At 50.2% G+C, this 13128-nt stretch overlaps 6 protein-coding genes across 6 annotated transcripts; 3 read left to right on the forward strand and 3 right to left on the reverse strand.

The window, feature by feature from the left end:
• Nucleotides 1–1370: 1370 nt before the first annotated feature.
• Nucleotides 1371–3175, forward strand: CPAR01_11805 (uncharacterized protein; the record flags this gene model as incomplete). Its single annotated transcript, XM_060496063.1, has 3 exons — nt 1371–1395; nt 1447–2067; nt 2127–3175. 3 exons carry the CDS (start codon nt 1371–1373, stop codon nt 3173–3175), a joined length of 1695 nt encoding a protein of 564 aa, XP_060344848.1.
• Nucleotides 3176–5140: 1965 nt separating this feature from the next.
• CPAR01_11806 (uncharacterized protein) lies at nt 5141–5533 on the forward strand (the record flags this gene model as incomplete). The annotated part of the gene is made up of 1 exon (XM_060496064.1): nt 5141–5533. The coding sequence occupies one exon, from the start codon at nt 5141–5143 to the stop codon at nt 5531–5533; it is 393 nt and encodes a 130-aa protein (XP_060344849.1).
• A 35-nt stretch (nt 5534–5568) lies between these two features.
• CPAR01_11807 (uncharacterized protein) lies at nt 5569–6748 on the reverse strand (the record flags this gene model as incomplete). The annotated part of the gene is made up of 2 exons (XM_060496065.1): nt 5569–6277; nt 6333–6748. The coding sequence occupies 2 exons, from the start codon at nt 6746–6748 to the stop codon at nt 5569–5571; spliced, it is 1125 nt and encodes a 374-aa protein (XP_060344850.1).
• Nucleotides 6749–7453: 705 nt separating this feature from the next.
• Nucleotides 7454–9350, reverse strand: CPAR01_11808 (uncharacterized protein; the record flags this gene model as incomplete). Its single annotated transcript, XM_060496066.1, has 4 exons — nt 7454–7627; nt 7690–7816; nt 7883–8323; nt 8647–9350. The coding sequence occupies 4 exons, from the start codon at nt 9348–9350 to the stop codon at nt 7454–7456; spliced, it is 1446 nt and encodes a 481-aa protein (XP_060344851.1).
• Nucleotides 9351–9963: 613 nt separating this feature from the next.
• CPAR01_11809 (uncharacterized protein) lies at nt 9964–11699 on the reverse strand (the record flags this gene model as incomplete). The annotated part of the gene is made up of 3 exons (XM_060496067.1): nt 9964–10639; nt 10931–11626; nt 11680–11699. The coding sequence occupies 3 exons, from the start codon at nt 11697–11699 to the stop codon at nt 9964–9966; spliced, it is 1392 nt and encodes a 463-aa protein (XP_060344852.1).
• A 522-nt stretch (nt 11700–12221) lies between these two features.
• CPAR01_11810 (uncharacterized protein) lies at nt 12222–12962 on the forward strand (the record flags this gene model as incomplete). Its single annotated transcript, XM_060496068.1, has 1 exon — nt 12222–12962. The coding sequence occupies one exon, from the start codon at nt 12222–12224 to the stop codon at nt 12960–12962; it is 741 nt and encodes a 246-aa protein (XP_060344853.1).
• Between the last annotated feature and the right edge of the window lie 166 nt (nt 12963–13128).

Below are 13128 nucleotides of genomic sequence, written 5' to 3' on the forward strand. Positions count from 1 at the left end.
ACGCACACCGTTTCGCCTCTACTGACTGGCTGCACATGCTCAACCTCAACTTGGAAGGCATCTGTTGGTGTACACACCGGTAGAGCAAGGCCTTTCGGCTGCCACGAAGCTAAATAATCGCATGTTGTACTGCGTAGTGGTATGTGTAAGTTGGGAGGAGAAAGTTGGTGGGCAGAGCCCAAGATTACTCTGTTGGGTGTGTCAGTAATGTGTGTGGCAGTGAAGTGTTTCTCCCTCGGCACGCACTATACTGCCAAACGTACACGGGCCGTATGTGACGAGAGGCGAAAGGTTTGTTTGCATGGGCCCAGGCCGCCTTCTGAGTCGACCTTTCTGCCTAGTATTCTAACGATATCTTATCAGTCTTACTTTCGGTGGCCAAGAAAGAGGATCCAGACTATGGATCCGTTTACAGCTGTCTCGAGGGTGTGGAGTTTGGCATTGTATTGGAGAGCTAGGGTGCGGCCCGCTGCGGCCATGTTTTCTTTTGTAATCTTTTCTCCCCACATCCTAACAATATCGATGGGGGTTGGCTCAATTAGGATACTGGCAGTCTCAGCTGGAGGTGATAAGACTTGCAGATGGGGCGATTTATGACTATTCATATCGACTATTTGCTTGGTGTTTTGTTTGCTTCAGGGTATATCGTACGCTTCAGCCAATTAACATGGAGGGCGCGCTGTGATTGAGGAAATGCGGTCCTAAATTGAGACGGGCACTGGTAGGGTCGGTTGATAAGGGCCTGAGAGTTGCGTGGATCACTGGCTGAGATGCGCACACGCGGGGATGGTATCTTTGCAGGATGCTATCCCTTCTGGGTATCGCAAGATCCGCCAGGCTACAGGGAACATAGACATGATCGTCGCCAGCTGAGCGGCAACGTAAGAGTCCAATTAGCGAGGCCAAGTCTTGCAGAACGCATACCACTTATGGTGGGGTTGAATTCAAAGACATGCAGTCGTCAGGACTCCACCGATGTTCCAATCCCGAACTGCGCGGCCAAGTAATCTCATCACGAGAACCCGGCCTTTGAGGCTTGCTGACGATCACTAGAGCAGGGGCATTTTCAGCTCAATAACGTGGATCGTTTTGAGCTACCGGTTGGCTCACAAAACATGCAGCTTTCAGGTTGTTGGCATTCCCTTTGTGTTTTTTTTTTGGCGAGAACTGATTGTAAAGAAAAGGAAGGACGTCGTGAATCCACCGAGACTAACGCTAATCGTCACCAAGACAGGCATCAGATGCCATAACTTGTGCCTGTGCCATGCGTCACGATATAAAGTCCGTCCCAAGACCAGCCGCTGCCGTGAGTCGTGAGCGTAAGTGAAGTTGGGAAAGTCATTCGCGAATCTCTTCCTCCAAGCTCCATCATGCCCAACAACTATGTGCCGTTGAGTCAGTCCATCACTCCATTTCTATTTCGAAGTACCTATTAATCAAACACAGGTCGCGAGCAGTTTTGGGATGGGAATCGCGAAATGATTGGCCTGACAGCCGAGTATCAGACTCGTGTTGAAAAAGCCGTCGCCGAGGGCTTTCTGAAGAACGGTCGCAGCCATCCATGGAATCCCACGACTCCTCGACCAAATATGCCCAAGTTCTATATCATGAACTTTGGGTCACATCCGGTTCAATGTGGAGTGAATCATGGCGAATTGAGCATCAGGGACTTGTTCGAACATTTCGAAAAGGCGCATGACATTAATAAGCCTTTCAGGAGGCTCATCATACTGGAAGATTTGGATCCGCGGATGGCAGAGATGCTCGGAGTCAAGCTAAACATACCGCCAGAGTTTTGGCTTGCCCATTGCGATGAAACGTGCCGACTAAATCCGGTTGATGGGATCCGAAATAGACAAGGACGATCCAGGTATTGGAGAGTTTCTGTTCCACAGGTTCGAGCAGCGCCTACGATGGTAGAGCAAGAAGAACCCGAATACGTAATCGAGGCAGGGGCTTTCAACCGGTTTAATGTAGTCCTCCCTAAAAACGGGGCCCTGGGATCTATCGTATTCTACAGTCTCGTTTCTTTCTGGGGCATGCCGGATGAAAAGGATGGCTGGACAAGTGAGTTATCAGACCCCCAGACCTGTCTCTCGAGCGCATCTAATGATACTCTCTTGGAGTTGTTATCCTTGTGGATCCCCGGCAGACAACCCTTCGAAAGCTGAAGGAAGGACGGAAGACGGACAGGATCAGTCTGTCGGATATTAGATACATCCGATTGCATTTCACCAAGGAGGTCATCGTCGGCGCCAATGATGCACCACTCGTCGCTCCACATGCCTGTGTGATATACGATCACCTTCGCCTGGCATACGATAAAAACCTCGATATCATTTCCGGCCTGGGGGATCCCTTTGTTGCGACTGTTCCTGTCCGAAACCTCATTTTCTCACTCTGGGAAGAATTCGCCTGCCGCCATCAGTCGGACCTTTACGACGAGCTCTTGTATGACGAAGCTCAATGGAGGGACTTTAGCAGCGCTGCAGCTGTAAAACGGCTAGAAAGCGACTTTGATACCGACGGCGAGGCCTACCAGCATATTGTCAGCGAGGGACGCACCATCCGCAAACACAGGCGTATCATGAAAGACATCAGAGATTGCTTCCTTGCCCCCGACGTTGACCAATGGGGAGCAGATTCTGGCATTACCGCTTTGACATTCGGCTCAGTCATGGATTCTACTCAAGGACAAGGCCCAGTGAAACATTGGCAAGGCATAGATCACACCCAAAGACAAGTCGCGATGGAACAAAGACGTTGGAACAAACTCGACGATATGATGCAAGAGGTTGAGAGGACATTTGAAACATTCATGGATAACTTTGCGAAGCGGGCCGATATGCAACGTTTCTTTGTAAACAATCGACAAGCTCGAAGCGCGGGGCAATTGACAAAGCTAGCCACGGTTGCTGTCCCGTTTTCTATAGTCTCAGCGATATTCTCGATGGGAGGGGACTTCGCTGCGGGGGAGAGACTCTTCTGGGTCTACTGGGGCGTTGCCCTTCCGGTGACTGGGCTCTTGTTAATCTGGATCATCTTTTCGGTCGAGATTACCGAGTATAGGAAAAGGGTTGAGAATGATCTCAAGAAGGCATGGCCCAAGAGGACGAAGGGGAACCACCACTGCAAAAATTGCACGTGCAACAAAGGTACCGATGAGAAAGTGTGATCACATAAACTCAAGACGGAGGAGTCTGAGATTGCATTTCGCAGTCTTATCTCACTTTAGACTCCGAATACATATTTCGTAAGGATCTGGATAGTCGCCTGAAGAGCCGCAAAGTGAAACGCTACGTAGTTATTAATGCTAGGATTGCATCAGTTAGAATTATACAGACCGTCAGTGAAACCCGCTAGAATTCGACAAGCGCCAATCATACGTTGAACGAGCTCAGAAGATCACAACGACGATTAAGCGAGAAGTCACTCGCAGCAATAATAGTGCTGTTCGAGATTGTCCCAAATCAGTAGTCTAGATCTGACCGTTGAAGAGCTTTTCTTGGAAGTTGGGGCAGTTTAATAATGAATGAACCCATATCGCAAGACTGTGACCTAACTGACCTGACATAGTCATTTTTAGTTAAGTAGCATGCCCATCAAATGGTTTTGTAAGTTGCTTTACAATTTTGATACGAAGCTTCCACGGTATTAAATTATGCCGGGATTTCTGATATTATATGCCTTGTTTCATAAGCTTTCAGAGAAGAAAGGCCCCGAGCGGGAGAAACTTAAGTAAGACGGCTACAGAGGATTGACTGAGCAGTATTTTGATAAGCCTAGGTCTACCTGTGAACGGGTTATTGCTGAGCAAGGAAACCCGCCTAAAAACGTATTTGGGACCGAGGATATGATTGAAGGTTTAAGGTGTAGTGGGTATGCTGAAAATATTAGCGTGATGAATGCTTACTTACGTTTATAATGATAGTAGCCAGAAGAGAACCCTCGACTGGCTCGGCTCTTGCCTAGACTGGATGTGATAGTATGTTTTAAATATTGCTTTGAAGGGCATATCGGCTATCTCTATTCATTATCTACCTACGCTTCTCGACACGCGGTCAGCTGTCGGAGCAGAGACTGGAGAGCTACATGCGTCTCCTCGTTTCCCTCTACGTCCGACAAGGGAATTATCTCGGGAAAGAAGGTCTTGATTGAGCTTTGTCTCTCACCTCTACACGCAAGTATTATGAGTTCGATAATGTTCGCACCTATTTTACGTATTTGCTACTTCGGTGGTTGGCAAGTCTTGCGAAGCTCAATATCCTATTAATGCCATGCCATCTTGCACTCGGCGATGTTTTTGGGAGGGATTTGATACCAATAGCTGTATAAAGGTGCGCTATGCTTGTAAATTCTCTTCGCTCCCGTCGGAAAGGAGGAAGAACGGTTCAATTGGTGCGGCTAGGCGAACGACGGTTAGCGGACCGCTCTATAGAAACGCGTACGCGTATTAGTACTTGAGTTGCTTATAAGGGTCGGCTTGGTTTAGGGAATTAGACTACTTAGGATATCCGTGAGAATATAGTGTAAATATAAGATGCGAATGAGCTGAAGTTAAAAACGGACACAGGAGGGGGGAAGGTTTTAGGGGGGGGGGGTGGCAGCAATAGGTAGTTGAATGTAAGATTAATGTTGAAGCCATAATAGTCGGGAAACGTCGCATTTGACTGGTGTTACATGGCCGACATCACGACGGTCGCACGTTCTAGAGGTTTCTATGGGGCCGTAAATACAACAGCAGTCGAACTAAATCTGGTCTGCAGATTGCCTCACATCCGGATTGGTTTGAAATTTAGCACCGAAGGATGCCGCTCAGCCGAAATATACAGTTGTCTCGATGAAACCACCACACCGCCAGTACCCGTCCTCCAAGAATAAACAGCATGCCGACCATAACGACCAGAAGGAAGTGGATACCGCTGCCCATCATCCGAGCATCAAGCGCGGGGCGGATAGGCAGACATCGCGCAGGCTGACTCCGTGCGGGGTAATTTCGTCCACACTCATAGCATCCGTCGGACAACAGCCACTTTGAACTGTTCTTGTCCCAAGACTATTCGCAGGAGACAGAGGACATGTAGCAATCGAGGAAGGCAATCTGTCATCTATACTCTCCGATCAGCATTTCAACACTCCAATGAACGAAACCGTTGCTCCTTCCACCAGCGATGACCCTGCCGTCGACATGGCAAACGATGACGATCACTCTCGCGAATCCATGCGCGACAACAACACTCTCCCAACACATAAGCTCGAGCACTTGAAGGTTGGCGCAAATGGTGTACAGCTCCTGGTGTCTACACAGAATCACTTGTATGATGCCAAGAACGTTGAAGGCGGCGACAGTTCGTTCCAATGCGTTGGGTCTTGGGGCGAGGGGTCTGTCCAGGAACTTGGGAAAATGGTAGTTTCGCATCGAACACATACGGACCGGCCACATAATACCCCTCCTGCAACGACTTTTCGAGGGACAGGACGGACGACGGCCTCCTTTACACAAGATTCTGGCCCATCTACGACGACAACATAGAAGGGAGTTGGCGTGTTTAATGAACCTTGATAACTCTATTTTTTCGTTTGGCTCTGGAAGAAAATCCGCAGTGCCTCTTCTGATACCGATCCGACAAATTGTATGCCTCTGTCGCCTGTGCTCGCTCCTTTCACGTTGAAGAGATCCCCCAGAGTAGAGACAAACAGCTGCTGTCCATCATGGCCTGTGCTCATGTCCTCCAATACATGGACCCCCTTGACTGCTCTTTGTGATGCGGCGTTGCATATGGCCAAACATTCTTTAGTGCTGTCGAGCTCTTTCTTCAAGCTTTGAATGTCGGTTTCTGTGGGCAGAGAAATCTCGCTGGTTCCTCGTGCCAGTCGTCTCTTGTTCTCATCTTGGTGCCGGTGCAGCTCCGACACGTTGTCAGCTATCATCTGTTTGCAGTGGTCCAAAGTCGATAGAGTCATGACAGTCGCGTGCCCCAGGTCCCGGCAGGACATTCCTTGAGATGGCGGACTGCCTGGAATCGGTTGAAGGCGCATGGTGTCGATGTGAGCTTGGACTTTGGCACAGATCTGAAGGCAGACCTCTGTGCTGTCCCTCTCGTTCTGGATCCGATCTATGTCGGTGATTACTGCCTGGGATGAAGATACATTGCTGGAAGCAAGACGGCTCAATTTCTCGTTGATATCGTCGAGGTGATCCTCTAGGTCTTGTGTCGTGCTGTGAATCATGTCTTTGTACTCCCCAAGCAGCTGAATGGTGACCGTAGCAGAGCGACTGCCTCGTATCATTAGCACGCACAATACACGAGATATCTCGACGAGCGACTGACAGATTCGCATCACCTAGGGCGATAGCTATGGTTGATTTATAGCCCGCTAGCATACTGGTGAAGCCGTGTATATCGCTCTCCATATATCTTACTTTTACCCAGCCTCGGAAGCTAGTTCTCGGCCGGCCGGAATACTTGGTGCACTCAATCATCAGCGTATCGAAATCAGCACAAGCTCGACGACATTGGAGGAGAGGCGTCTTGAGCGACGCTAAGTTCGCGTCATCCTCGATCTGGATGTGCGTGTCCAAGGACCGGAGAACCTCTTTCAGGGCCGAGAGTTCGTCCAAGAGTTGCTGAACCGATCGCTGGTGACTTCGAAAGCTTTGAATTGTATTGTACAGAGCTTGGCTTGTCTGTATCGTCGCCGTGACTATGGCTATTAGCGCCGAGGCAATGCCTAGGGCTTCAGCCATCGTCGGTGGTCAGGGGTGATGCTATTGTGTCAAATGGCAAGGAGACGGATTGCATGAATACCTTCAGCATTAGTCAGTGACTCCGCGCAGCTGCTGGCCTCTTCTACCTTACTGCCCACTGCATATCGAGCATAAAAGTGGACCCGTCCTCCCTCTAAACCCACGTCCTTACTGTAGTGTACTTCCCTGTACGATTACTCACCAAACGCATACGATGCGGTGGAACACATAAAAAGTTGTATGGTGGTCTTTGTCTCCATGCCGTTGAAAGGGATTGGTAGTCTGTCGTCCCAAATAGCTAGCATTCCATGGCGACGAAGGAGACCAAGTGAACAAGTAATGGCAGCTGCGTCCTCGGCCGAATCGCTGTCGAACACAGTCAGCTCTTCTCAGTGGAACCTTGTAATCCCGGCCCAAATTTCATAATACCTTCCATGCCCTGTCTTGGAACATTCAAACTCACGAAATCATGATAGAGTCATGCACAAATCTTCGTCAAGAGTCTGCACTGGCATAGAGTCATGGTTTGTCATGACGTAAGAGTGCTTTCGCTCCAGCGTGTCTGTCATGTAGATGCTCTCAATGATCACAAGGAGGGGAGATGTGTTCTCGAATTATCTCGCATGGTCTAGGTAGGGTGCAGGTTGTGTTCTTGGCTCCCATACCTGGGAATGGGATGAGATGAAAATTTGACTCCGGCTGTATCTACGGGAACGGTTTAGTTATAACAGTCTTGCCGTACGTCTTCATTTGCTTTATCAGACGCCTGTTATCACCACAATGCCGAACATCCTGAGAGCCATCAATGAAAGGCGCGATTGTACCGTTGGGCAGAATCGGCTGCTGCTCTATCGTACCATCCGCTGCGCAAAGAATGCTCTACATGAAGCATGTTAGCTCAGAAAAGCTACATGGGGACTCAGTGTTAAGGCAATAGGTACCTTGCGCATATAGTCAAGGCAATGCGGCCAGTGATCGTGGTCGTTCCAGTCTAGTCCCGGGTCAACCCCTCGATGGGCTTCTTGCAGGACGTTTCGAAATATGGAGAGGCAATGGAGTTGGTGAAACCTGTATGAATAATCGGTCAGCATCGTGTTGTAGTGCGTTCTTTATCGAAGGGAAGGGTGTACTTACATGGCGATGGTGGCGCTCATACCCATGCTACCTTGTGCGGGATCTGTGAGGTTGAATATGATGGAGCCGGAATCTCCTTCAACATCTTCCCAGAGGCTGTCGTACTTGGGATCAAGCGACATGTGAGCCCAACTCCGACCAAAGACTGCCTCAATTTGAAAAGGACTTGATTGTGTCTTGTGATGGAAAACACCGTCGGGTGAGGTGAGAGCGAATGCCACAGCTGCTAGGATGAGTGACGTGGTACAGGAGCAGTATACCAGTAGAAGAGTGGTCAGAGAAGCTAGCCTGTAGGGTCTTGCTGATATGTCTGGATACACGGTTTCTTCTTCAGAATTTTTGTTGTCTGCTTCTCTACTCTGGAGCTGAGAGTACTTGGACTTTGGGTCCATCATCTTTGTGTTGGGTGGTGGACGGATGATGACGGATTTACAGCGAAGACTGGGGAGTGAGTGTTAAGGGACAATACAGCGGGGATGTCCACTACAAATACAAGTCGCCCATTGAATTTGCCTTCCCTGCACCGCTATGCAGAGAGAGGGAGAAGACAGACAGACACGTCAAGATCATGCTACACAGATTGCAAACGTTTGACAAAGACAGTAATCACACAAGACACTAGCGATTACAGTTGGAAAATGAATGGCGGGAAGTTCTCATCAAATTACAGATTAGGTTTCCTAAGTCATTTTACGAGCAAGATTCCGTACTAAGTAACTAAACAGGCACCTCACTGCATTCGTCTCTACAGCGAGGAGCTTTACACGACGTTTTCTCTATCCAGCACTCGCAGCCCATCCCCTTCGCACTCGTGGTATCCCACTTCCAGGTGAATATTCACCGTCCCCCAGTCGTGCGCAAACGGATCCGCCAGCCATGCCTGGCAATGCACGCTGTGGTGCGCGTCCCGATCCCGGTTGGTGATGCCGCCCGTGGCCCGGAAGAAGCGCCGCAGATAAAACGCGCAGTGCCAGTAATGCTGGCCCCAGGTAGAGTACAGGCCGTCGCCCTCCCCAAGAAGGACCTGATCCAGCGAGACCTCTTCGAGAGACGAAATTTTCGCTGCTTCTGTTATCTCGCTACTGTTGTTGCGATAGTATTTCCAGTCCTCCTTGTCATGTAGCTTGATGAAGTCGTTGTGTAAGTCGACGTCGAAGCAGTTGTGCGGCACCCAGCTGTATGACCAGAGCTGGAAATGGCAGCCCCTGGCCCGGGCTTCGTCTGGGCACACGCCGCAGCTTGTAATAACAGGAGCAGCTGGTGCAATGGCATTCGTGACCGCTGATGTCCGATTGATGATCAGAGGCACCGCCCACAGGATAGATGAGGCGATCACGCCAATGAGGAAAGGACCGAGGACCCTTTTCACGGATTCGAGCCTTGTGTGTTTCCGTTCCTTGCCAGTGTACGGTGATTCAGCGAGGAAAGGCTCGTCCTCGTCGTATTCGGCTTGAGGAACCGTCGTCATACTGGAGTTGCGTCTTGTAAGGTGTCAGTTCAATCGGGAAGCATACCAGGTAATCAAATGCAGAACTCACGAGAAACTGAGTGAATTGGTTCTCTTCAGTTGTTAGGTTCCTACTCTATGAGATCTAGTTCACGATGGTGGCAATGCAACGACCGCTGCAAAAAACGACTCTTACTCTCTGTTCTGTCCCCTCCTCCTCTTCTTCTCGTCCTACTCATCCCCCTCATCCTCGCACAAGACTTGATCCAACCCGCGTCTTCGATACTTTCTCACTATTTCCGTCTACAACGATATCACGATAACAGAAGTCCCTCAGTGCGACAGCGGTGATTTGCCTCTCGAGCTAATGCATGCAGTCAATGCTTGATTGCACCAACATGGCGGGTCGGAGTTCCGTCTTCAAGGTTGTTGTCTTTGCAATCACCACAGATACATCAACCCAATCAGATGATAGCAGATAGCCTACTCTGCTGAAGAGAAACACTTATCAAGCATCTTTTTTGCCGAGTTTACCGATGCGAGGTGATGAATTTTGCAAAAGTTCTGTATCGTGCAGTTGTATTAGACTTTCCCTCGAAACTACCAACCGTTTCTAGCCCCCGAGAGACAAGCATCAGCATCCTCCAAACACAACGTTTCCGCTCGTATCCATCTCGTCAATCCCCTCAGCCTGCAGCGCCCTCCACAGCAGAAGCATGGTACAGTGCTTGGAGTGATCAAAGTCCGCCGTCAGCTTATCCACCCTGCCACCATCGGCAAATGCGCGCGCCTTTCGAACCAGCATCCACGCGCAGTGCGTCAAGTGTTCCCGCTCCGTGCCCCACCATTTCTCGCTCCCCCCGAGAGATGCGAGGTCTTCCATGCTGAGCTCCTCTTCTCCGGCCTGGTCCCGCCAGTATCGCCAACGAGATTGGTTGTGCGTTGCGCCCGCTGCCGCTTCGAATTCGGCTAGGCCGTAGCGGGGGCAGGCGGCGGGCAGCCAGGCTTTTGCGAGAGGGTCAAAGGTGCATCCTGCTTGCTGGGCTTCGGTGACGCTCCTGCCGCAGCTGAGTTTCTGCCTTGGTACTGTTGATTGTAGAAGACGTAGATGTAGGGATAGTAGAATCAGGAGTAGAGTTCCGAAGACAGTGACTGTTGCGAATAGTGAGACGAATACAAGCCGGCTTGGCTGTCTGGTGGTGTAGGCTTTGGCATTTGCAGATGGGTTGGTTGCGGTCTCATCGTTGAGCGGGTGATACTTGCAAGTAGGCGACGGAAGTTTTAATGCTTGGGGAGCCATGTAGTTGAGACTTGAATGATGGTTGCAGTTTGTGGTATCATGGTATGCGGGTAGTATGTGGACTTGTCCTATTGATATAGAAGCGGGCAAAGCGGGCAGTGCCAACCCAAAGGCAGAACATGAGACATGCGCGTCCTACTAGTGAATTCTCTCAAAATTCAGCTGGATTTGATCGACTTGAATCTATCTGTGAAAAGTTTCTAGAAAACTGCCTGAACTCAAGAGATTTGAAGAACATGTCACATACTCCATGGCGAAGGTGCGCGAAGCGTTTAAATCGAAGGGAATCCTCGCTTCTTACTCCATATCAGTGTTCAACGCTACTCCAGCCACAGTGCCATATCCCGGGTCCAAGAAGATCTTGCCGCAATGCTTGATATGCTTCTCATTGTCCGACCGCGGCTCAACCATCTTGCCATTGAATCGCGCCCGGTGCTCCTTTCTCCAGTAGAAAATGCAATGCAGGACGTGCCAGTGCCCAGACATGTGGAACCGCAGTTCTTCCTGGTTATCCGCCATCTTTGCAATCTCTCCGACACTAATCTCTTTGGTATGCGCGGTATCGGCCCAGTACGTCCACTCGCCGTTGGGGCCGGGCCCGGAGCGCTCAAACTCAGCCGTCAGCTCGTCGTCCCGACAGTGCTCGGGAAGCCAAGCAGCAGCCAGGGAGTCATATTTGCAGCCCAAAGTGACTGCTTCGGCAGTAGAGTTTCCGCAATCACAAGATGTGATTGTGGGTGGCGCGTGCAAGTTGTCTGGTTTTGAGGTGCCCTCCGAGAGGAAGTGAGAGGGGATGTTGATTGGAGACTGGAGGAGGCTAACAAAGCCTAAGATTGCGAATGCAATCAAGATCAAGTCCTTCAAGGTTGAAATTGACGGCCTGAATAGCCGGCAATATAGTGAAGCTCTGTGGCTTCGAAACCCCGTAGTTGAAGAGACTGAGTCGTCGTCAGAGTTTCCGGCCATGAGAGACTGCTCTTCGTCGTGTGTACTATGCCTGGATGATTGTATTAGCCCTTGATTCTCTTCAAAAAAGCATCTTAGACTCACCATTTCTCTTTAGACGCCATTTTCAGCGTGGTCAGTGTCAATGTCAAAGCCAATGCTGGAAGACTTCCGGTTGAGGGAGATGTTGATGTGAGAAATCGCGACCTGGGAGGATCTGTCTAAGCACTTGAGGAGGGGGGCTGGTCTACGTCTGTTTCAAACGTGTTGATAGGCTTTCGGGTCTAGCATAGTTGCTTACCAGGTTAGTCCAAAAACCCCTCCGTGATCTGCACGGTGACTTGGCAAACATACCAGGGTCGGTCGTGGGCCCGGAGGAAGGATCATTGATGCTATGCGGACTGTCACCTAGCTGAGTGGACCGAGATACATGAAGCTGATAACACAGTAGTAGGGACTTGGAAGGACTTCCGAGTGCTGTGTGATTCGAATGATATGTCCAGGAATAGAAAGATGGCGCGAACCACGAAGTTCCCATGCCGAAGCCGTGGTTCTAAGCCATCAGTGATTATTCTTCTGGGGGCCCCTTCGGTTCGCTCTTCGAATAGAATCTTCGGTTCCAGCCATCTTCCTTCTTCACAAACCCAATGGCACCAAAACACAATTACAGCCAAGTTTCTCAGACACCGGATGTCAAGTCCTCCATCGAGGAGGAGCTTGACGAGAGCGACAATGGCCCCGAATCTAGACGCAAATCTAGGTTCCTCTCCCCCATATTCCTCATGATCTTTCTGAACGGATTGAGCCTTGTCTTTGGCATCGGGATTGGTGCTTCGATCGTTGCTATGATTACGCATAGGCCAGCACCGCAACAACCCAACAATGCCAAACCAGTCGCCGGAACCGTCGCCATGATTGACGGCATCGAGGCTCCAGGCACTCAGTGCGGCGATACCTGGCAAGAGGCCAAGGCTCTCGGCTGCCACTTTGATGTCATGGCATCACGCTGGTATGCTCCCGAATGCTTCGACCAGACGGCCCTCGAAGGCATGCTGGACGAGCAGCCGTACGTCAACTTCACCTGGTACGAGGACAAGGAGCATACCAGGGTCTACCCCTCAGAGCTCGTCTTACGAGGAGAGTTTGATAAGGTGTATCCCAGCGGGGATTATCACATCTATCACTGCCTTTATCTGTGGCGGAGGCTTCATCACGCTGTGATCAAGAATAAGCCTGTTGATGAGGATTTGCTCGAGTACGGCCACACGCTGCACTGCACTCGCATGATCATGCAGTGGATGGATCCAAGCATACCCAGGACAACAATTTCCTCTGCCACAAGCGGGACGCCGTTTTGCAGGAGTAGCCGGTTGGGTCTGATGGTTTAGTGAGAGGGTTGAATAGTTAGTACAGGGGAAAGGATCGTTGATTCGTTGGTGGACTTGGCACTGCTTGGGACCCTCACCTAAGAAGCTTAATCCAAAATATTACCGTTTTCAGATGTGCCCCTCTTGAATTGCGCCTTCTATTGGTTGCCGACTCTCTCCATTTCTT

This window comes from Colletotrichum paranaense (genome assembly GCF_030867605.1).
Source record: "Colletotrichum paranaense strain IMI 384185 chromosome Unknown Scaffold_10.1, whole genome shotgun sequence".
NCBI lineage: Eukaryota > Fungi > Ascomycota > Sordariomycetes > Glomerellales > Glomerellaceae > Colletotrichum > Colletotrichum paranaense.